The sequence below is a fragment of the Vulpes lagopus genome, chromosome 15 (assembly GCF_018345385.1).
Source record: "Vulpes lagopus strain Blue_001 chromosome 15, ASM1834538v1, whole genome shotgun sequence".
Lineage (NCBI taxonomy): Eukaryota > Metazoa > Chordata > Mammalia > Carnivora > Canidae > Vulpes > Vulpes lagopus.
This window is the reverse complement of record NC_054838.1, coordinates 16,527,361-16,553,121: the sequence shown is the minus strand read 5'-3', so window position 1 is coordinate 16,553,121 and position 25,761 is coordinate 16,527,361. Positions and strand designations below refer to the sequence as shown.

Genomic DNA, 25,761 nt, shown 5'->3' with positions numbered 1-25,761 from the left:
CTAGGACCCTGCGATCACATGCTGAGACAAAAGCAGATGCTCAACCACTGAGTCACCCAGGTGTCCCCAGATAGAATTTTTTAATCTCTAAGTTGAATAAGAAAAAAAATCCATTTTAATGGGATGAGGATTTGGGCACATACTTCACAAATAAGATGTGCAAATGGCAAATGAGCACATGAAAAATTGTTCAAGATTATAGTTCATTCAGGAAATGACAATTAAAACCAAAATGAGATGGCACCGTATACCAGTTCAATAGCTAAAATTAAAAAGACTGACTACAGGAAGAGTTGGCCAACATATGAGGAAACTGAAACCCTCATACACTACTCAAAGGAATGTAAAATGGTACAATGCTTTCAAAAAGCCATTGGCAGTTTCTTAAAAAAGTTAAATATACTCATTCAACTTCTAGGAATTTATCCAAGAAAAATGAAATCATATATCCACACAACAACTTAACATAAATGTTCATAGCAATTTTATCTATAAAAGTAGAAAACTGGAAATAACCAAATGTTCATCAAGTGAATAGATAAACAAACTGTGATATAGATAGATAGATAAACATATACCACATAGAGAATATTACTCAGCAATAAAAAGTAAATTTTCAATACGTGCAATAACAAAGATGGCTCTCAAAATAAATATACTGAGTAGAAGAACCAAGATAAGAAAGAATATATGCTGTTATAATTCTATTTATAGAAAATAAAAACAAATTATCATAAACTTGGAGGCTTAAGACAACAGAACTTTATTCTGTCACAATTCTAAAGACCAGAAATCCACAATCAAGGTGTTCTTAAGGTTGGTTTCTTCAGTAAGTTCTGAGAAAGAATGTATTCTATGCCTCTTCCCTAGCTTATGGTGACTGCCAGCAACACTTGGCAGTCCTTGGCCTGTAGATGCATCACTGCAATTTCTACCTCCGTTACATCACCTTCTCCTGTCTCCTTCTTCTTTCTCTTATAAGGACACTTGTCATTGGATTTAGGGCCCACCCTAATCCAGGATGAGGTCATCTCCAGATCCTCAATCACATCTTCCAAATAAGGTCACATTCTCAGGTTCCAAGTAGACATATCTTTTGGGAGGCCACCATTCAACCCACTACAAATGCACACTGACTGAAAGCAAATTAGTGGTTGTCTGGAGATGAGAAGGAAGGATTACAAAGGGCATGAAAAAGCTTTTAAGGTGATGGATATGTTCATTATCTAGATCGTTGTAGTGGCTTCCTGGATATATGCATATGTTAAAAGTTATTAAAGTAAACCCTTTACAATAATACCATTATTTCTCATGTCTGAGCCTAACATACAACCCTCAATGGTATAAAATAAAACCATCAAATTCAAAGTATGATAAAGAGGGATCCCTGGGTGGCGCAGAGGTTTGGCGCCTGCCTTTGGCCCAGGGCGTGATCCTGGAGACCTGGGATCAAATCCCACGTCAGGCTCCCGGTGCATGGAGCCTGCTTCTCCCTCTGCCTCTGTCTCTGCCTCTCTCTCTCTCTCTCCCTGTGTGACTATCATAAATAAATAAAAATTAAAAAAAAAAACCAAAGTACGATAAAGAGAAGATGATTAGGAAAGGATATGTAATTGAGAAAGAATAGTAGAATAAACTGAATTAATTACAAATCATGAATGACAGGCTAAGGAAGGAGTTCCATTTCCTGAAAGGGAAGAAAGGCGAATCAGCTTAAAATTAGTACCCTGAACACTATCTGCTATATAGACCCTCAAAAAATACTTCTAAAATATATATATATAAATGTATAAAATGCCTGGGGGGCTCAGTTGGTTAAGCATCTGCCTTCAACTCAGGTCAAGATCCCGGGGTCCTGGGATCAAGCCCTACATCAGACTCTTTGCATGGTGAGGAGCCTGCCTCTCCCTCTCTCTCTCTAGCCCCAACTGTTTGTACACACTCTTTCTCTCCCTGTTAAAAAATACATTACACACACACACACACACACACACACACACACACACACAGAAAGAGTAATGTACCAATGAAGCATTCATTCAGAGTGCTCTGTGGTAATCTTAAGATAATATTCATAGAACTACAGAACAAAAAGTAGGGAGAACAAAACATCGAAGAAGGCTGCAAAAGAAAATGGTAAGAGACAAATTTTTAAAGTGGTTGCATGCACCAATACAGCAAATCAGATTTCTAACAGTAACAACAGTATAAATATGATTTAAAAAATTAATGTTTTGTCTTACTTTCATTTGCCAAGAACAAATTTTATGTGCCAAAGACGAAAGTGGGATGAAAGGTTAAAAGGAGGAATAAAAGAAGAAAGAAGGAGAAGCCCTCAAGGACTGGCTCCTTAAAAGACTTATAATACCTACAATTTGATGATGCACTGGAAAATCTGCTGAAACACAAAAATTCTTGCCATATTGTTTAGAAACCACTAAATTAGACACATATGCAAAATGAATTTTTCTATTCCACAGAAAGTTCAAGGTTAAAAAACATATAGAAAAGCAAATAGTTATAGATTTATCTACAAATAAATCTTTATTACGTTATTATATAGAAAATATATCACATGTTAAAGGGTGAAAAAAGAATCCTTCAAAAAAATCAAACATCCTCTTTAGTGAACAATATCCATTTGCTCTACTGTTATCAAGTTTAATTCACATGACTAGCAGCCAGGTTTGGCAGCCTCAATGCTTAAGACAAATAATTCATAAATGTTTGACAATATTATTTTTAGTTCACATGCTTCTTGGATTGAGCCCACAAATGCTTCTACTTTATGCTACTCCAGGGACACCATTCAGACACAAATACATTCATTAACCATTGTGAGACTAAGGGAAGAACTGAGTACATACACCATTATATTTCAAACTTATAGACTGTATTTAGGCAGACATTTAGAATAATTTAAAAAGGATTCCTGTTGCTTCTATTTTAAATGGAGTCAGTGAAGTGTGACAGCACAACTGAGGCTACACTACACTATTACAAGAAGTACATTTCCACTAATGGTAAAGGTCGCCAATGATCATAACGTGATACGTTTATCAATATAATTGATCTTTCTTTCATAGAACAATGTTTGAGAGTAGTCCCACAAAACACCTTGTTAAATGTAAAGTGTTTACAAGTACCTTGATATTATGAAGCACAAAACATTTTTATTTTTATTTTTTTAACATTTTTATTTTTAATAAGGGAGACATCTACCTAAAATTAGAACTCAACACAAACATCTGAATCAATTGTTTCCCCAACTACATCCAAACAAAATATTTCAAATTCCACATCAGATTCTGCAAACCCATGAGTACAAACTCTAATCTTGACACTGAATTTGGATTATCTCCATGGAGGAAATCCACGAACCAGATGTGAATTTATTCTTCCAGATGTATTTTATATGTTTGAGGAAAAATAAAACATTTCTTCATTGCCTTTTCTGAGGCCATAAAAATACACCACGGTAGAGACAGCAAAAGAGAAAATCCTACAACTCCTGAGTCTTCCCGTAATCTAAAGCAGTCATTGACTTGATTATCACAAAATACCAAATTATAGATACAATTACTATATATCATCAACCAACATGAACTAGTAACATAGAATCAATTTAACATTTATAGTCCTCTATTTTTATGTGTTTAGTAGCTATACTAATTATAACAAACTGTTTTAAGCAATTTTTCTTTTGACATTTTGACATATAGGTCTTTTGACCTATAGCTTTAACTAAAATGTCATGATTTCAACATCTAAGATAAATTTCTACATGCAATAAAATGAATCACAGTTAAATTAGTAAAACTAGTAATACACTTGAATCTAACTGCATGATCTTAAAGTTTTAAACCATCTTATTGGATTGATTTTGGATACAAGTCTAAAAATCAAGAAATTTAATATCACAAAACCCAACCTCTATCATATTAAGATCTTGCTAACTAGAACAAAGGTCTTGGCTAACTAGAATAAAGAAAAATGGATCTTCTTTTTTTTTTTTAATTAATTTTTATTGGTGTTCAATTTACCAACATACAGAAAAACACCCAGTGCTCATCCCGTCAAGTGTCCGCCTCAGTGCCCATCACCCATTCCCCTCCAACACCCGCCCTCCTCCCCTTCCACCACCCCTAGTTCGTTTCCCAGAGGTAGGAGTCTTTATGTTCTGCCTCCCTTCCTGATATTTCCCAACATTTCTTTTCCCTTCCTTTATATTCCCTTTCACTATTATTTATATTCCCCAAATGAATGAGAACATACACTGTCCTTCTCCGATTGACTTATTTCACTCAGCATAATACCCTCCAGTTCCATCCACGTTGAAGCAAATGGTGGGTATTTGTCGTTTCTAATTGCTGAGTAATATTCCATTGTATACATAAACCACATCTTCTTTATCCATTCATCTTTCGATGGACACTGAGGCTCCTTCCACAGTTTGGCTATTGTGGACAAAAATGGATCTTCTAACATATACACTTACTTTGTCCTCTACCAGACATCCTTTAAATATTTAATAGCTTCTATTTAAATACTCACCAAAAAAATGTCTCATCAGGAAAATAGGTAATCTTGTTGATATGTTTAATTTTATCCAGGAAAGGACATGTACACATACATGTACACATTAGTACACATACTAATTTAACAATAGTTGTAAGTATAACTTTAATACTTATTAAATGCATGTTACAGAAATATAAATACATAAACACACAAGCACATTAAAATTACTTAATTTCTGTCCACTCTATGTTTTCAAAGATTTAATAGGAAAGTTTAAGTTATGGGACGCCTGGGTGGCTCAGCGGTTGGGTGTCTGCCTTTAACTCAGGGTATGACCCCAGGTCCAGGGATGGGGTCCCACATCGGGCTCTGTGCAGGGAACCTGCTTCGCCCTCTGCCTATGTCTCTGCCTCTCTTTGTGTCTCTCATGAATAAATAAATAAATCTTTAAAACTTTAAAAAAGGGGGGGAGGGGGAGAAAGTTTAAAGTTATGTTATCCTAGCATAAAATGACTATTTTAAATCCGGTAATCCATTTTAACCTACTGTAATATAATTTTACATGATTTCACAGAAACCTTTTATGGTTATTCTAAGAATTTAAATTCTCATCCAAAAGAAGAATCTTTAAAAGGTACGAAGTATCATATAAATAATTAGTTTTTAACCTACGGGATGGGAATGATTTCCTATATGGGTCTGAAATATCTGCGAAGTGAGATCCGTAGGTGGCTCAGTCAGCTAAGCTTCTGCCTTCAGCTCAGGTCATGATGCCAAGGTCCTGGGATTGAACCCCAAATCTCTTGAGCTCCCCACTTAGTGAGGAGTCTGCTTTGCTCATGGGCACATTCTCATAAATAAATAAATAAATAAATAAATAAATAAGATCCTTTTTTTAAAAAGTGTGAAGTAATAGACAAGAAAAGAATAGGCACTGTAGTAAGGTATAGAGAAACTTAATTACTATGTTGAATACCTGAAACTAATTTAACATTGTATGTCAATAATATTCACATTTAAAAATTCAAAACAAAGGAAAAACTCAATCACATTTTTCAGAATAAGCCACCATCCAGTGAATTTATATAAAGAGAAAATAAAGATTTTAAATTTATTTAATAAAAAACCAAAAGAATATATGCTATTGGTGTCAGTAAAGCTGTGCAATAATTCAATCTGAGAAAGTGTTTCTTTTCCAAAACTATAAAGTACCAGAAATGAAACTTACATCCACACATATTTATTTAATACAAAATTTTGGTGATGTGCCAATACCTCTTAGCTACACTAAGATTTCCTCTTTGGAAGTAAGTAATTGTGGTTGGATTTAAATACAAATAAATTAAGAACAAAAATTTAACTTAAGTGCTCTGTTACAGATGTTTTCTTTTCACTATTAAAAAAAATCTGGGCAGCCCAGGTGGCTCAGCGGTTTAGCGCCGCCTTCAGCCCAGGGTGTGATCCTGGAGACCTGGAATCGAGTCCAGTCCCTGCAGGGAGCCTGCTTCTCCCTCTGCCTGTGTCTCTGTCTCTCTCTCTCCCTCTGTGTCTCTCATGAATAAATAAATAAAATCTTTTTTAAAAAGATTTTTTTAAATCTATCAAGCACAAAAACTCCTATTCCTTAATGAAGAAACTGGTTACAAGTTTTATTTAATTTTCACATTCGAATTTGAATGACATCAAAAGTTACTCTGATTACAGAAAGATGAAAAATCTGATTTCAAAGAACAAAATAAGAACAACACTAACCATAAACTAAAATACCACATCCCATACATGGTAAGAATGAACCTATTTCTAAAACATACCTGGCTTTTCCTTTATTTAAACTCATGAAAGAAAAAAAAAAAACCTGAGAGTAAATCTGGCATTTATTATCAGGTATATCTTTAATAAATCAGTCAGCAAACACATCTTTAGAGAAAATAAAATTTATGATGTGCAAGAAGCAGAATATACAAGCAAAAGGAATAAAGAAAAGAGGTAAGAGGAGGGAAAGCAAAATAATTTAAATCTGACATACCTCTTTAAATAATAAAGTGAATGAAAGAAAAGAATATAAGAAAAGGTTCCTGTTAAGATAAAATCTTACTAAGTATGTTGAAAACAGGATGAAGAATAAATTGGGAAAAAATGCATTGAAGTTGTGTACTTATGATAAAGAACAGGAAAGAATATTTGTTATTTCCTCCACTAAATTATTCTTCAAAGTGTTGAAGAATTGTTATATCTCACAGACATCATTCTCTAGTAATAGGTATCTTTAAAATGATATCCTTTTTTTTGGTGGTGGTATTTCCCCCCAGCTTTACTGAGATATAATTGACAAAATTGTAAGGTACTTAGTGTATAACATAATGATTTGATATATGCATACATCACGAAAATATTCCCCCATTTAATTATATAATGCATCATTAACGGCGTACTTTAAAACTTACATATTAAAACCTCATAAAATACATTTTATAAGAATAAATATTAAAATATCAAAACATAAACAAACTTGCTTTATATACTATTTCTCTGTAGGAGTTTGATAGTTCAAACGAGAACACAAAGATTTCTATTTTTAAAATAATAATTACTACATTACTAAACTTTTCAGTCAGGTATTTATGAGAACCTACCAAATGACAGGTAGTTTACTAAATGCTAAAGATGCAGTAGGCAAATAAGCAAGGCATGATCCTTGCCCACATAAGGGTTACTCTCTAATGGAGCAGTAAGACATAAGTTAGAGAAGTGATAAGTGCTAATCAGGAAAATCATTAAATTTTTTCATTTCATTTAAGAGAGAGGTAGGCTACTAATTCAAATTTTGGTAAAAGTTACAAGTTAAATAACTGAGACTGGTATTTCTCATACATGCAGTTTTTAAAAACTGAATCCATTTATTTAAGGGTTAAAGTTCTTTTTAGGTTTTCCATTTCCTTTAGCCAACTTTGGTAATTTACATTTTTCTCAAAAACTACAAATCCTAAATTTTATTCAAAATTTTCACATTTTTAGAATAAACCTGCTTAAAATTGCTATTTTAATTTTTAAAGATCTCAACATGTACCCTTTATATTATTAACATAGTGTCCACTTCTATTTTTTCTTCGTCATTGTTGTCAAGGGATTTAAGATGTTCAAACACTATCCATCATTTATAAGTTATGTGAGTTTTAACTTCCTTGGGTTCAGTTTCCTCAAATTTCATTTTGTTTTATTTTAGAGAGAGAGAGTGCAAGTATGCCTGAGTGGGGCGGCAGGCAGAGGGAGAGGGAGAGGGAGGATCTTAAGCAGGCTCCATATTCAGTGCTGAGCCCCACACAGCGTTTGATCTTACAACCCGAGATTATGACCTGAGCCAAAATCAAGAGTTGGACACTGAATCAACTGTGCCACCCAGGTGCCCCAGTTTCGTCAGATTTTAAAAAGGAACAAAAATAGTAATTTTCCCAAAGGATTATTGAAGAAATTAAGTGAAATAATACATATAAATTAGAACATGCTTGGCAAATAATAAATGTTCAATAAATACTAAGTGTGGATTTATTTTTTATGCATCTTGTTCAGAATATAATATGCTTCTTCAATCTAAAATCTCATGATTCTCTTTAATTTTAGGAAACTTACAGCTATTATCTTCCTTTCAGATATTATCTCTTATTCATTCTATTTTCGGTTCTGAAATTCCTATTAGACATAAGTTAGACACACTCAATTGGTCTTCAATGTTCTTACCATTTCTTTTTTTTTTTTTTTTTTTTTTTTTTTTTTTTCTGGGTGTTATACTGTATGTTGGCAAACTGAATTCAAATACAATTTTAAAAAGTTAACTCCCCCCCCCCCAAAAACAACATAATTTAGTACCAAATGTTTAAACAGCCATTATAATTGCTAAACTGTGAAATTAGCATTATTTATGTCTGATCGGCTATACAAAACTCATCAATTTTTCTTTAGAAAAGAGTAGAAATTCCAAAGAATAAAGAAGAGACTACTAATTAAAGGTCACGTTTACTAATCTAGCACCATAATTCCAGTCAGGCCTTCTCAAGTGGCTGGGAGGAAGAAGGGATGAGGTGAGGAAGATGGAAAGGGTGGTTCTTAACTTCTGGCCCCATCTGTGCTCTCAGGCAAGGCAGGATCTAGCAAAGAGGAAAATGGTTGAGGCTGGAATTTAAAACAAAAGCTTCTGGTTCAGATGATAAGGAGGCCCTCAAGAACAGCAGAATCAATGTATCCAAAAGGCAGTGCTGGAATTCGCCTCATGAACTAGGGGGTTTCTTCTTGGCATCCAAGTCCTTTTTAATTTCTTCTAGTTTTTTAGCCATGTTTGGTATGTCATAGTTCTGAGCCAGATACATTCCAACCACGTTGCCAAAAGTAAATCCAAGCAGGAACTGGAGCATGGTGTCGGCGCGGAGGGCGGCCCCATTTCTAATATATATTTTTTCTCTTTATATGTATATGCCATTTTCTGGGTGATATCCTCAAATCCCTCTTCAAATTAACTAATTCCTTTAAAATTATTATATTATACTATAGTAAGAAATACATTATGGCACACAGAACACAAAAGTTTGTTCAATGAAAATCACTGACACTTTAATTTCAAGTACTGGGTTTTTTTCATTTCTAAGTATTATTTGGTCTCTTTCAAATCTTCCTGTTTCTCTTTCATATCGTACAAGTTTAACATTATGGTTCCTGTTCCTTCTTTTAATCTCTAAACATTTAAAACAAACTGTTTCATGATGTCTTTAAGGTTTTTCTATTATCTCCAGTTCTTGAATTCATTCTGTTGTTCATTGTGTCTACTTACTCTCTACATGGTAGTTTGTTTCCTCCATGGAAACAATATCTACAACCTTCAACAGAGGTTGCATTATTCTGTGGGACCCTGCTTTGCCCTGAACTATGAAAACACACCAAAAGGACAGATACATTGGTTCATTTATTTTTGCCAGGACCCAAGGAATTTCCCTGGTCCCTGACCAGAAAGATGGAAAAGAAGTTCATCTGTACACTTGAATTTGTATTATTTACATAGCCATGCCTTTTTGTGTGTTTTCTATTATTCTTTTAATTATGATATGGATGACTTCATCATTCTTACAGAAATACCTGGCTTCAATGAGCAAATAAATATAACATTCCTTTAGATTCTTTTTCCTGAAATAATAATACATTCAAATCATACCAGAAATGTATATTCCTATCCCAAGTACTGGAATTTCTAATCTTTTCTATAAACCATGGTTTTAATAAAGAACTATAATATACTGCTGTGTATTTTTAGAAGTAATAGTGATAATAATGATAATAAATACATTTGAGCAGTATGTTAAAAGTTTACATAATCTTTTAAGCAAATTTAAAACACAGTGTCTTTCATTTGTTCCTCACAACCAATCCTGCAAGATAGGGCAGGATTTACTACCTTCCATTTTATAAATTAAAATCTGAAGTCCAAAACTGTTGGTTCATGTGTACACACAGAAATAATACTGTACTCTTACTTACTATTCATTCATAGTATACATATCTAATTTTCTATTATTGGTAACTATTCTTTTTGTTTCCTGCTAATTCAGAATATTAAATCCTACAATACTCCCAATCTATTTTATTGTTTCAATTATTAGTGTATAATATTGAGACTCCAAATCTACTAGAGACATAAATCTGCTATGAGCATTATGAAAACACCATATAATCTCAATTCTAAGACACATCTTTCACACTTAAATGTTTCTACAGTTAAGATAGAACTTCCAATTAATGTCAAAAGAAACCTCTTAGTGATTATGCAGCAAAGCAATTACGACACCATTACAAATACAACTGTGCATATAAAATATCTGCTCATCTGAACATCATTTTGGTTGAGATATTTGGATTCATAGCACCAAAGGTAACTGAATTTTAATTCAAATCTGAATCCCTAGGCATGTTTTTTAATCTCATACTCAACGTGGGACTTGAACTTACAACCCTGAGATCAAGAGTCACATGCTCTACTAACTGATCCAGCCAGGTACCCCTCTGTTAAGATTTTTTTTTTCCAAGATTATACTGAGATGCTGCTCTGAAACAGAAAAGTAAAAATACATACATACAAAGTTGATATTCATATACCAGGTAAGATAACTGAATACAGTAGAAAAATGTTAACTGTTTAAGAACTGACTGCCAAATTCCAATGCCAGGACAGAACTCATACATTAGGGAAAACTGAACTATTCTCTTCCAAACATTCCAAAGTAGCACTGCTGATAGAGTCATTTTTTTTAAATGCTTTTATCATGTTGCTTTCCTGTTCAAGAAATTGCAATGGCTTCTTACTGTCTCTTCTAATTCAAATATACATTTCTACACAGCTTTCATCCATTATTTGGCTTCACACATTTATACAATTTTAATTTCCATTTTTCCCCCACTTCTACCTCCCTCAGTCTCTGCTTTGAGTCAGGTCAGTCTGTTTAAGGAAATCTTCACCTTTCTTAAAACTCTGCCTAGATCTGTTCACTACCTTCCCCCTCTCATCCTTTTCTTCGTAGTGAATAAAACCCTACTTATTACCCTTTCATTACATTTCAAGTCTTAATATACTTAATTCTGAATTTCTGTTGTAGCTAGAGGCAGAAAGTTACTAATGGCACTTATCTATTTACTTGTTTCTTTTGTATCTTTAAGATTTTACTTATTTATTCATGAGACACACAGAGAGAAGCAGATACAGAGAGGGAGAAGCAGGCTCCCCGTGGGGAGCCTGATGTGGGACTCGACTTAGGACCCCATGATCACAACCAGAGCTAAAAGCAGATGTTCAACTACTAAGCCACCCAGGTGCCCCTACTTATTTGTTTAACTATTCCTTTTTCCTAATTTAGATCTTAAAGAGGTTTGGGAATATGGAAAATATCATCTATCCCTTCTCTTCATTAGAAGAGAGAAAGAAAATTAAGAGATAAGAAACTAAATCTTAAAGAAATTAAATAAAGTATGCAAAACAAAGAGCTAAATATATTTCAACCTCGTCAAAAATCCGGTTTGGCGATCTTATCCTGCAACACAGTATTGACACACATGAAGTAAGTAGCTAAACAAAATATGTATGAAACCCAGGTCCTAGGGCGCCTGAGTGGCTCAGTCAGTTAAGCATCTGACTCTTGATTTTTCGGCTCTGGTCATGATCTCAAGGTTGTGAGACTGAGCCCCATATTGAGCTCCACATTGGGCATGGAGCCTGCTTAAGATTCTCTCTCTCCCTCTGCCCCCTCCCTTAAATTAAATAAATTAAATTAACCCAGGACCTGTTCTGCTTTTCAGCTTAATATAAAAAGTTAAAATCATAAGCAAGGCCCCTTATATACTTTGGTTTCTTGCATGCTAACACACTGACATTCCTCTTTCCCAATTAGACTGAAAGTTTATGAACTTTCATTAAAGTTCTAATACAAATTAAGTGTGATTATTGGGAGGGGAGGAGAGAGAGAAAGGATTATAGACACAAGTTGTATTTAAATTTGGTAAAGCAGACTTAAGAGTCTCTCTTGGGTGCTATTTACAATTTTTTTTTTCTGATTACAATCATGCAATACGATTCCATTTGGGATTTCGAGTAAAGCTGGAATGCTTTATTCCCTAAAGAACGAAAAGTGTTTAGTTTAAAAAAAAAAAAGGAATGTGATACTTCTGGTCAAAAGTTCTGTTTCTGGAATTCATGATAAATGAAAAGAATTTTGGCAGTTCCTATGTCATTCTACATCTCACAGGCAACGTGCAATTCCTCATGTCACTACAACTAGGTTATTCACTGAAACAAGTGATCCTATTACAAAACAAGTTAAAGAAACAAACAAAGCCTCCTTCAGTTCCTGCCTTGATTCATTATTAGAATTCACCTTTCCTTTCACCTCACCCACAATCCTAGATATTGAATGCCAAATGTTCGTCTCACTGAAAGACAGGACATTAGACACTTTAAACATCAGCGAAATTGAATTCAGCTATCCTTAGTCACTGACTAATGACTCTATTCCTATTTGTACATTTTTTAAGTAATACTATGTCCTTCCCGGAAGTTCTTTTTGCATTCCAGATTACGACAGGGACTAAAGTACAACAAAGGAAAAATGCAAAAAGTCAAGTGTCAAGACCAGAGAGTTAGAAGCATATACACATATGTAGGTAAGTCTGGGTCAAATTCCTGTTCAGTAGGATATTAATCTTTATAAAAAATTTTAAAGAAATACCACCTAATTTATCCAAAAGAAAATTCTGCCTTAGTATCAAATTTAAAATGTGACCAGAGAATGTGTATTCTAATATAGGTAAGGGGAAAGTATTTACAAAGCATTTTTTAAAATTTTATAATAGTATTTGCACCATACATCCTGTTTTTCTAATGTCATGTGATAACGGAATATAAGAAATGTTCCCACCAATTTTTCATTCTCCCATTTTAGAATAGAAACGAAATACATCTGCTCTTCCTCTACCTCCATATCATAGATAGCAGTATTAAAATAGTTAAAATTTATTTCTAAAATTTACATAGAGGAGTCTCAAAAAACAATTTTATAAGAATAGTAGAAATCACCAACATTCAAACAGCTCTACACACAATATACCTAAATTGACTGGAGTTCATTTAACAAATGACTACTGTCTTTACTTCTACTGATTACCTGATGGAGCACAAAAAATAAAAAAATAAAAAAATAAAAAAATAAAAAAAACAAAAACAGAAAAACAAAAACCAAACACCAAAAAAAAACAAAAACCAAAAACAACACATCTTCCTCTGTTAAAGTCACATCTGCAGGAAAAAGGCTACTAAAAAAAGAACAGTCTGCTGTTCCAAGTTAATATCCTGCCAGTAGATATTTTGCAATGCTCAGGGCTGGAAAATGTTTTCAAAGAAAAAATTTCATATTCTTATATACTTAAGGCAGAAATTCTAGACTTAGAAAATTAAAATGGTAGTACTATTCATTATTATATTTTACTGATAAATATAATGTCCTACTGCCACCTTTGTCTCAATCTCTAATTTTCTAAAACTCTAGAGAACAAAAATTATCTCAGTATTCCCTGTTCTCCTTTGCCTTCCACATCAGATGTATTTACCACTTACGATTCATGTGTAAATACTAGTATCAACAAAGTGGAGACAAATTTCCTTTTAAAAATCCAGAAAGAGGGGCACCTGGGTGGCTCAATAGGATGAACGTCTGACTCTTCACTTTGGTATCACGCCTCACATGGGGCTCTGGGATGGGCATGGAACCTGTTTAAGATTGTTTTTTTAAGATTTTATTTATTTATGAGAGACACACAGAGAGAGAGAGAGATGCAGAGACACAGGCAGAGGGAGAAGCAGGCTCCACACAGGGAGCCCGACGTAGGACTCCCAGGTCTCCAGGATCGAGCTGGGCTGAAGGTGGCGCTAAACTACTGAGCCAAGCCAGGCTGCCCCAGAACCTGTGTAAGATTCTCTCTCCCTCATCTCTCTCTCTCTCTATATATATATATATCTATCTCTCCCCGCCCCCCCCCCATCTCTCTCAGAAAGAAAAGGAAAAGGAAATTTAAAAAAAAAAAAGAAAGTGAGAATATGGATTAGGTAAAAAAAAAATATTGAAGCACAATTCCAGTTGAACTGCACTTAATCTTTCAAATAAAGCAAAAGTTTAAGTTAAATGTTATTTAACTGTGTGTTTATCACTGCAAGGTTAAAAGGAGATTTAAAAATTCCTAACCTGGGCAGCCCCAGTGGCTCAGTGGTTTAGCGCCGCCTTGAGGCCAGAGTGTGATCCTGGAGACTCGGAATCGAGTCCCACATCAGGCTCCCTGCATGGAGCCTGCTTCTCCCTCTGCCTGTGTCTCTGCCTCCCTCTCTCTCTCTCTCTCTCTCTCTCTCTCTCTCTCTCTGTCTCTCATGAATGAATGAATGAATGAATGAATGAATGAATGAATAAATAAATAAATAAAATCTTTAAAAAAAAGTTATTAAAAAAAAATTTCTTGGGATCCCTGGGTGGCGCAGCGGTTTAGCACCTGCTTTTGGCCCACGGCGTGATCCTGGAGACCGGGATCGAATCCCACGTCGGGCTCCCAGTGCATGGAGCCTGCTTCTCCCTCTGCCTGTGTCTCTGCCCACCCCCTCCCCCGTGACTACCATAAATAAATAAAAAAATTTTTTAAATTAAAATAAATTAAATTAAATTAAATAAATAAATTCTTAACCAACTGATGTGTTATTATCTTATAGGCATGGTGAAAATCATTCATGAGAGAATCAAGATTCATTTGTTTCACAAATCTATTCAATTTACTATTAAAAGGGTTCTCTGATTCCAACTCCAATGGCTAATAAAAGATTGCTTAGTAAATCAGAATTGAACAGCATGTGAACCAAAGAATATTTAATTTCTTGGAATGAAATTATTTATGACACATGATATCATCTACCTAGTAGCTTGTCTTACGATTCCTTATGGGTTTTGAGGGGGTCTTTTTAAAGATTTTATTTACTTATTTGGGGAGGGACACAAACTGGGGAGGGGACACAGGGAGAGGGAGAGGCAGATTCTGCATTAATGGAGCAGAGAACCTGATACAGAGCTCAATCCCAGGACCTGAGATCATGACCTGAGCCGAAGGCACCCACTTAACCAATTGAGCCACCCAAGCACCCCTAATTCCTTATGTTTTTATGCTTATTTCAGTGATTCACAAATCTGAGCATGCTGCAGAATCACCTAGGAGGCTTTTACAATTTTTCAGCGCCAGGACCCCATTCCAAACCATATAAATTAAGAGCATCTTGGCAGTTAGACCTTGGTATCAATATTTTGTTTAGTTCTGATCATGGTAAAAACACAAATTTATCATCATAGCCATTTTTAAGTGTGCAGTTCAACAGCATTACCTATATTCACATTGATGTGCAATAGATCTCTAGAACTTTATCATCCTGCAGGGCCAAAACTCTAGATTCACAACATCTCACAATTTACCTTACCCTATAGTTCCTGGCAAATGCCATTCCACTCTTTGTTTCTAAGAGTTTGACTATTTTAAAGACTTCATATAAGTGAACCTCAAGGTTCATCCATGTTGTATCATAGGACAGGATTTCCTTCTCTTTTAAGGCCAATGTTCTATTGTATAAATATGCCACATTTTCTTTATCCATTCATTAGTCAATGAACACTTGGGTTGCTTCCACATTTGAGCTATTATAAATAATGCTGCTTTGAATTTGAACATGGATATACAAATATCTCTTTGAGACTCTGCTTTCAATTCTTCTGAATACATATCCAGAAGTGGATCTGCTGGATCATATGATAATTCTATTTTTAATTTTTTGAAGAAACACTATACAGCAGCTGTACCATTTTACATTCCCATCAACAGTGCACAAGGGTTCCAAAGTCTCCACATCCTTGCTAACACTTGTTATTTCAGGAGTTTTTTCAACAGTACTCATCCTAGTCAGTATGAGGTGGTATCTCACTGTGGTTTCAATTTCATTTCCCTATTAGAGAAATGATGACTGCCAACATTCAATAAATGGAGGTTATTCTCCAAAGAAATGGAATTGACATCCAGAAGAGAAAATAATCATGCAGAGAGATAATTATTGAAATATACTTAGATAACAGACAAAATTTTCAGGTAAGACTGGTTTGCATCTTCCAACCCACTCAGCCTGCTTACTTCCTTGAACATTTCCTGTAGAATATTCATTCTTTCAATCGAATTCTGTTCCTAAGAAAGAATTTAATATAAATTTGGGGAGGTTTCTCATTTCCCCCCAGAACATTTACATATAAAGCCTTAACACTGTTTAGATAGGGAAAGATTCTTTTTTTTTTCACATGGTAAAAAGAAGAAACTTTAAGCCACAACTTCAAAACAGAGATACTCAGGGCTGGTTTTCTCACAAGCCAGTTTTAAAAATGACTCTTCAGTAGTTGGTCACCTATTTCTCCTAAGGCTAATTATTTTTTAATGTAAACTCTACATTCGCATGACCCCAAGATCAAGAATCATATGCTTCACCAGCTGAGCTAACCAGATGCCCCAACAGTACCTTTTTTTTTTTAGTAATTTCTATGTCTAACATGGGGCTCCAACTCACGACCCTGAGATCAAGAGTTACATACTCTACTGACTGAACCAGCCAGGCACCCCAAATGATTTTTAAAAACAAAACAACCAACATCAATAAAAGAATATATGCGGGCAGCCCCGGTGGCCCAGCGTTTTGGCGCCACTTTCAGCCTGGGGTGTGGTCCTGGAGACCCGGGATCAAGTCCCATGTCAAGCTCCCTGCACGGAGCCTGCTTCTCCCTCTGCCTGCCTGTCTCTCTGTCTGCCTGTCTCTCTCACTGTCTCTCTCTCTCTCTCTCTCTCTCATGAATAAAATATTTTTAAAAATAAAAATAAAAATAAAAATAAATAAATAAATAAATAAATAAATAAATAAATAAATGCTGATACACACCAAGCACTTACTTGAACACTGCAGAATAAACTGTATATTTCTTACGTATTTTAGAATGTGGAGCAAGAACTCAAAACAGGTACAGGAAATTTGCTTAAAATTTGAATCATGAAAATTTTCCTACATCTCATTTGTTCAACATCCTCAATCACGCAGAATATGACCAACATCCTAAAAATAGGCTAAACAACCAAACAGTTAAGGAGTAAAATTAGACATCAAAAATCTTTGTTAAAATGCACGTGGTGTGGCACCTTGGTGGCTCAGTGGTTGAGCGTCTGCCTTTGGCTCAGGTTGTGATCCCAGGGTCCTGGAATAGAGTCCCACATTAGACTCTCCTGCAGGGAGCCTGCTTCTCCCTCTGCCTATGTCTCTGCCTCTCTCTGTGCATCTCTCATGAATAAATAAAATGAAAGAAGAAAGAGAGAAAAAGAGAGAGAGAAAGAAAGAAAGAAAGAAAGAAAGAAAGAAAGAAAGAAAGAGGAAGAAAGGAAAGAAAAGAAAGAAAGAAAGAAAGAAAGAAAGAAAGAAAGAAGGAAGAGAAAGAAAGAAAGAAAGAAAGAAAGAAAGAAAGAAAGAAAGAAAGAAAGAAGAAAGAAAGAAGAAAGAAAGGAAGAAAGAAAGAAAGAAAGAAAGAAAGAAAGAAAGAAAGAAAGAAAGAAAACACAGATGCTTAGTTTTTCTCATAAGAATCCTTTGACTCTCAATGAGTTACTGGATACTATCAGTTTATACATAATTTTAGTAAATTTAATTATATTATTTTCCAATCAGAAACAAATGCATTGACATTGGGTGTGAAGATGGAGATGTGGAAATCTGAACACACACTCATTTAGGTTGGCCCTTCTACCTACATATTTATTGCATACTACTTGGAAGCATCACTTATTACCGCACATTATGAAAATTTATATTAAGTAGCCTTACACATCACAGATTTAACTATATTAATATGTAATCTTAGGGGCATACCTAAGGTATGGTATATACTTTACCAGGTCACACATGTGCAGGCATACACACACACACACACACACACACACACCTTGTCTACACCTTTCTTCTCTTTTGGCATGCAGCTACTCAAAACTTGATTCCTTCATGAGTCACCACATAAGTAACTCATAACTTTGGTTTATCCCTCCCTGCCTAGTCTCACCATTCCAACCACCTGACTCAACTAGAGGAAACCTCCCTCCAGTTTCCCTACTGAAAGTGAAGAATTAATTGGGATTAAAGTGTCTCAAAATACTATAAAACTGAATCAAAAATGTTCACCTTTGAAAGAGAAAGGCAGGGAGGAAGAGTACTGAGGAAAAGAAAGAGAAATAAGAAGTAAGACATGAGGCCCAGGTCACAAATACCTATAATTTATTTGTGTAAAATATTCATTCCTCCACTCTTAGCTTATTTATGACACTTTGGAGTATTATATGCTATTAATACTTGTTCTGCTTTCTCCCTCTTAAATATCAATAGGAAACACTGGAGGCTTCTCCTATTAAATTGGGTAATTTCATAAAATGCCACAACAGGAAATCTCCCAGAGAATGTTACTATTTCAGTTTTCATACTTATATGAAGAAAATTATTTTAAAAATACAATTAAAATCACCTACCTCTACTTGAAAAAAAGTAAAATCTTATGTCACAAAAGGAAACAAATATTCTTTCATTGCTTCAGATCTAGCTATAAACATACACATATAATAGTTTTTTAAATATAAATTTGTTATCTATCCACATCATCTTTTTCTCACTTAATGGTATCATAAAGAACTTTCCAGACAATCTATCTAATTCTTTTCCATAAATCTGAAACTTGGTCTATTTACCTAACCAGAAACCTAGTAGAAGAAATACCAAAGAATATGCTTGTTGTAACAAATTAAAACCTCATCATTAATGTGTGAATATGCCTACCCAGTTACCAACACTTACTTATAGACCTTTATAATTTGGCCAATTTGACTGCTGAACTCTTCATTCACTGTTATTTTAATTTGCCTTTTAAAATTATGCCTGAAAAAAAAATAAAATAATAAAATAAAATTATGCCTGAGATTAGAGGTAGGTTCTCATAGTTACAGGCAAAGTGAATTTCTCCTTCATTGAAAAGACAGTTTATATTCTATTTTTTTCTATTGGGTTTTATTCATTTCTAGGTGCTCATTAATTAAGGATATCAACCTTTTTGTGTTTTAACTTAGGTTACAATGTCTACAACCGTATATAGTGCTAAGAAACTTATCCAAAACTGGGAAATGAAAAGAAAATATACAGTACATCCTTTCAATGTCATGCTGGAGCACAGCTTTAATAAGCCCGCCAAAGGATTATTTAATTTTTGAGACTATACCTGTAATGGACTTTTTAAGTTATTACTTGATTGAAGCATCTATGAGAATACAGAAGACGCATACTGCACTCAAATAACTGTTGAATAAATTAACAAAATGGCTAATATTTTATTAGGTCCAAAGACTTCACACAGATACTTACGCCATTAACAACAACCTTTCTCCCCTACAAAAAAAAAAAAAGATTCTTACTTCTGAAAACTAAAAGCAAAGATTATTTTTTGAAAGGGTCACCACGAAATAATCAGCCTGAGTCCCTACCTATCTTACAACATGTTCTAATACCAAAAACCAATAGCCAGATAAAGAATCTATAGTGGTAAATCACACATTGGTAAAAGACTTTGATGACTGTGAAATTGATTAGAGTATATAGTTACTGAGCTTCAAATTCTTAAAAAAAAAAAAAACTATTGTTGTTCAGACAGAAAATGAGAAATATATTTTGTCAGTTTTATTAAATTTATATATCAATTTATAGGAAAAAATGTTCAACAAAAATAAAAGTGAATTTATAAAAGTGTAAATCTTTCATCAGTTTAAAACAAGTAGGGGAAATAGCTGTGTTTTCTTTCAAACTTTACTTCCTAATTATTTTATATGAATAAGTATTTATTTTTCTGTTTGTTTTCTTATCTAGTTTAATTCAGCTATCAACACAGGAATTTCTCTCCACCTGGACCAATGCAGATAATATCCAAACAAACTGACCACAAGCTCAGAGTCATGTTTCCCATGGAATACTATTTCTTGCTACTTTGCTATTATTTCCTTGGTGGTAATAAGCCTTGAGAAAAATGGTTCTGTGTTACCTACATGCAATTTTTCTCTTCTCCTCAAAGCAATCAATAGCTATTTATTAAACATAAGAGCCATGCATTATGCTTAAGCATTGAGAAAACTAAGAAGTTAAATTACAGTTAACCCTTGAACAACAGGAGTTTGAACTGCAGAAGTATGCTTATATGTGGATTTTTTTTATTCAATAAATACAGCACAGCACAATAAGTGTATTTTCTCATCCTTACGATTTTTTTTAAGATTTTCTTATTTATTGGGATGCCTGGGTGGCTCAGTGGCTGAGGGTCTGCCTCAGGCTCAGGGCATGATCCAGGAGGCCTGGGATCGAGTCCCACATCGGGCTCCCTTCATGGAGCCTGCTTCTCCCTCTGCCTGTGTCTTTCTCTGTCTCTCTCTTTGTGTCTCTCATGAATAAAATAAATAAAACCACACAGAGAGAGGCAGAGACCAACACAGGCAGAGGGAGAAGTAGGCTCCCTTGGGAAGCCTGACGCAGGGCTCGATCCTAGGACCCCTGAGCCAAAGACACTCAACCACTAAGCCACCCAGGTAAGGTGTCCTCACAATTTTCTTACTAACACTTTTTCTCTGGCTTATTTTATTGTAAGAATATAGTATATAATACATAAAACATACAAAATATGTGTTAATTGGTTATTTATATTAGTGGTAAGGCTTCAGGTCAACAGTAAGCTATTAGTTGTTAAGTTTCTGGAAAATCAAGTTTATCATACACAGACTTTTGACTGCACAGGAAAGGGGAAATGTGGGCACCCTAAACCGATGTTGTTAAACAGTCAAGTGTATATGAATTTTTGCCTGTAAAAAGAGACCAAAGAAAGGCATAACAAGTAGAAATTTGCTGAATCCTATGACAGAATCCCATGTGAAACAATATGCAATGAAAGATACTGACAAAATGTTCTGGAACCCCAACTGGTAGAAAATAATAATAAATATAAGCTAGATAAAAACAAAGACTTAAAAACATTTTCTTACTTTGTGCATAAAATATTACAATAAAAAGAATTTTACAAAGTCATAGTGACTGAGATAGTACCATCACAAATGTGTTATCATGATGTAAAAGCTCAAGAATTAAAAAAAAAAAAAAAAAAAAAAAAAATATTTCCTAGAGGAAGCTGAGTGGCTCAGCAGGTTAAGCATCTGCCTTCGGCTCAGGTCATGATTCCAGATTCCTGGAATCAAGCCCCACATCGGGCTCCCTGCTGAGAACTCCTCCCTCCTGAGGACTCCTCCCTCCTGCTTGTGCTCTCTCTGTCTCAAAAATAAATGAAATCTTTTTCAAACAAAAAAAAATTTTTTTCTAAAAAATAATCGAAAATAAAAGCACTAAGAAAACTGAACATAACCTCATAGAATAAATGATTTTAGCAAGGCTGCAAGATAACTACAAATCACCGATGAAAGAAATTACAGAAGACCTAAATAAATGGAGAGAAATTCTGGATTCATGAATTAGTAGAATGATACTGTTAAGATGTCAATTCTCCCCCAAGACTGAACTACAGATTCAATGCAATCCCCATCAAATTCCCAGAGGCTTTTTCATAAATATCCATAAGTGAGAGTTAACAAATTCACAGAGATTTGTATCGCCACTAAATATTTTCTGAACTTGATTTAATCTTCAAATCTTTTCTACCATAATCAGACTCTGCATTATCATTATAACTACTTAATACATACACATAGCCAGGATAATTTTTAGTGTCCTACTTAGAACCATAAAAAAAAGTCATGACTAGCTTTCTTACCAGACCCTTATTCTGACTGTATATGTCATAAAAATAGTAAATAAGCCTTTGTAGTTAAAAAAAAAAATCAAAACTATGCTTCTGGCCAAAAGTTTAAGTATGACAAATGTTTGCTGAATAAACATATAAGAAAAAATGAACCTGAGACACATTCTAAGATGTTGGAACTATGTAAGAGTTCCATTGTCATTTTCTATGATCTTTTATACTCAAAAAACTTCATGTTCCCATTATTCCCATTACTCCCATTACTCATTACACAGAAAAAAGTTTAAATCCATTAATGAAGTGTTAAAAGCCACAAACTGGCCCCTACTATCTTTTGCAGCTTTCTCTTCTGTTATGAACTAATATCCCTTCAAATCCAAAATAAATACTAAGCTTCAGGCAATTTAACATCCTATCTCAGAACTTTTGCTAGAGCAGTAAAGAGCCTTTTCTCTTTAGCATAATCAAATTTCACTTATCTTTCAATCACTCTTGCTGCATAATAAACTATCCCAAAACACAGTAGCTGAAATTAAGCATTTTATTATGGTCATAGAGTCTATAGATCAGGAATTCTGATAGTGCAGGGGCAAAACACTATTCTCATTCTCTAAACAACTATCAGCATAGAGGAATAAGGAAACAGGTTAGGGGAACCTGGGTGGCTGAGTGGCTGAGCGTCTTCTGCCTTCAGCTCAGGTCATGATCCCCGAGTCCTGGGATCGAGTTCTGCATCAAGATCCCTACAGGGAGCCTGCTTCTCCCTCTGCCTATGTCTCTGCCTCTCTCTGTGTGTCTATCTCTCATGAATAAAATTAAATAAATTTTTTTTAAAAAGACCAACAGATGGGCAGCCCGGGTGGCTCGGCAGTTTAGCGCCACCTTCAGCCCAGGGTGTGATTCTGGAGACCCGGGATCGAGTCCCACGTCGGGCTCCCTGCATGGAGCCTGCTTCTCCCTCTGCCTGTGTCTCTGCCTCTCTCTCTGTGTGTGTCTCTCGTGAATGAATAAATAAAATCTTTAAAAAAAAAAAAAAAGACCAACAGATTATGATTAGTTATTTCAGGAAGAGAGTATTTAACTGTAAATTCAATAATTCAACATTTAAATTTATTTTAATTTGACTGAAATGGCTTAAAATGTTTCAAAAAATAAATTTAAGTATCAGCTACATTTACCTGTTTTGTTTAAACAATTGAATATATTTTCCTGAACAAAACTATCCAGACTATTTTTTAGCAGTGTAATTGGAAATGCTTCACCTTGAAAAAAATTGATCATCTATTTTAATTCTACTGTAAAGCAATGTTCCACATTTTGCAACTAGATAAAACAGATCAGGCTTAACAAACACTTCAAAGAAAAAAATTTATAAATATGGCGGGTATGAAATGGAGGCATTTAGTTCTTGCTGGTTTTTTTTTACCCCAAGTCAGTGTAAAAACGTCAACTGCTAAGTAAAAACAAGAACAGGCATGAATGGGGAGGATAAATAACCAAAAAAGGATAAAGGCAGAACTGGGGCAATTACCTAATGTGTTAAATTCATAATCACACATGACTTATACCTTCTGGAATTGGGGTGAAATCATTATAGAAACATCAGTCAGCATTTCTTGTAAGACTCTTAGATAACTAAAGGGTTCCTCCCAATTTTCTATGCTAAAGGTTGCCATACATCTCCCTTGGAGGAGAATGCATTTATATATATTACCGCCAAATCTTAGATTCTGATATACATGATCTCACCTTCAAAAGATTCAATAATATTTGAAAATGTCTATTTTCAGCTATGCTACACACACCATACTTAATAACTCTAAAAATGTCTATAGTCCAAGTAATCCAGTTCTAAAGAGCTTCTGTAATGGTAACAAAAAAAGACTTAGCACATGTTTATTCACCTAGCTCCCTTTCCTTCCACTGACCAAAAAAAAAAAAGACCACAGATTTCATATACCAATGATACCTTTCACTAGGATTCCTTTCCTCCCAAGAAACAGCACACCTGAAAGTGTTTTGAAAACTGTAAAATGATACTCAAATGTTACTATTGCACAGAGCTTCTTTTCTTAGCTATAAGAACAACTCTTACACAATTTTTTATAGATCATGAAGTATACAGCAGGTAATTAGCAGATAAATTAGTGAATGAAAGGAATAAAAAAAAATGATGAACACTTCTGAATTTTCATTTTAACCTGAAATATAAATGTAGATCATTTTATTATAATGTGAAATTTTTAGGTTGTTTAGAAAAATATTATTCTTTCTATTGCTTTATCATAACTTAAACTAAATTTTGAACATAATATGAAATTATTGACTGAATAGCTTTGGCTACCATGAGGAATTTCTAGCTTTGGAGGTCATTTCAACTTCTTTTTTTTTTTTTTTTTTTTAATTTATGATAGTCACAGAGAGATAGAGAGAGAGGCAGAGACACAGGCAGAGGGAGAAGCAGGCTCCATGCACCGGGAGCCCGACGTGGGATTCGATCCCGGGTCTCCAGGATCGCGCCCTGGGCCAAAGGCAGGCGCCAAACCGCTGCGCCACCCAGGGATCCCTCATTTCAACTTCTCCTCCTGTTCATATTTTGATCCATCTATCTCTGTCATAAATGTATACAATACCAACATCATTCATAATTTTATTTTCCAACTAATCACCAACATTACTACATATCACCTTCACTAAGTATAGGAACACATAATTTTATAGATGGCAGTTGATAAAGTATTTTCAGTTTCTTTTTGCAATTCATTAATTTCTGTAGTACTGTCAAACTCCCTGATTGGTCATGTCTAAGATTTAGTGAAAACTGAGCTGGGATTTTGTTCCATTTGTAGAACTTAAATTTTTTACCTTTACTGAATCTCTTGGTCCATGTGCAGAATTAAAGATATTAATTCTATTAATTTTGAAAAAACCCTTATAATTATCTTAATTTCCTCACTATTGAGATCTGAAGAAACACTGAGTGCCTACATAAATATGGCATCTCAAGTCAAAGCATACTCTAAGATATGTATAAACAATGAACCAAAGACACAGTAGATTCTGGCTGAAAAAAGGAAAGAAAATTCCATAGGTGAACAGAATTGGCATGAATGTTATATATAAAGTAAGAAGGGAAGAGATAGGGATTCCAAAAGAAATGAATAACTTGATCAAAGGTACAGATGTAGGAAATGCACTCCATAATGAATTTTTGGAAAAGAAAATCAGTTTAACATGGTTGGAATACAGAATATATGAAAAGAGGCTGAAAAGGATAGTAATACTAGATGAGGCTTTCTTAGAATAACTTGATGATGATTGAAGATAATCCCCCCAATAAGGAGAATGATTCTTTAAAAAAAAAAAAAAAGATTTACTTATTCATGAGAGACACAAAGATAGAGAGAGAGAGGCAGCGACATAGGCAAAGGGAGAAGCAGGCTCTTTGCAGGAGCCCAATGTGGAACTCGATTCCGCATCCCGGGATCATGACCTGAGCTAAAGGCAGCAACCCAACCGCTAAGCCACCCGGGGGGTCTCTAAAGAGAATGATCCTGTAGATAATGGGACATCACCAGAACTTTTGGAAAAAGAATGTCAGAATCAGATTAGTATTCAGGAATAAAAGAATAATAACTCTAGAAACAGTGAAGTATAAGCAGTGATAAAGAAGTAAGACTATATGGGAAATTGTTGCAATTACCAAGAAGAAAGATTTAAGAACTTCAAATATTAAATAGTAAAAGCCAAGACAGACCATATTCTGGGCCATGAAAAAGTCATTCACTAA

The 25,761-nt window shown here is 34.5% G+C and overlaps 2 protein-coding genes across 4 annotated transcripts in view; both read right to left on the bottom strand.

The window, feature by feature from the left end:
* Nucleotides 1–25,761, bottom strand: part of SBF2 (SET binding factor 2) — a 468,462-nt gene that overhangs the window by 317,759 nt on the left and 124,942 nt on the right. The window lies entirely within an intron of this gene.
* On the bottom strand, nt 8,514–8,964 carry LOC121476420 (short transmembrane mitochondrial protein 1). Its single transcript, XM_041730430.1, has one exon. The coding sequence runs from the start codon at nt 8,925–8,927 to the stop codon at nt 8,784–8,786; it is 144 nt and encodes a 47-aa protein (XP_041586364.1). The 5' UTR covers nt 8,928–8,964; the 3' UTR covers nt 8,514–8,783.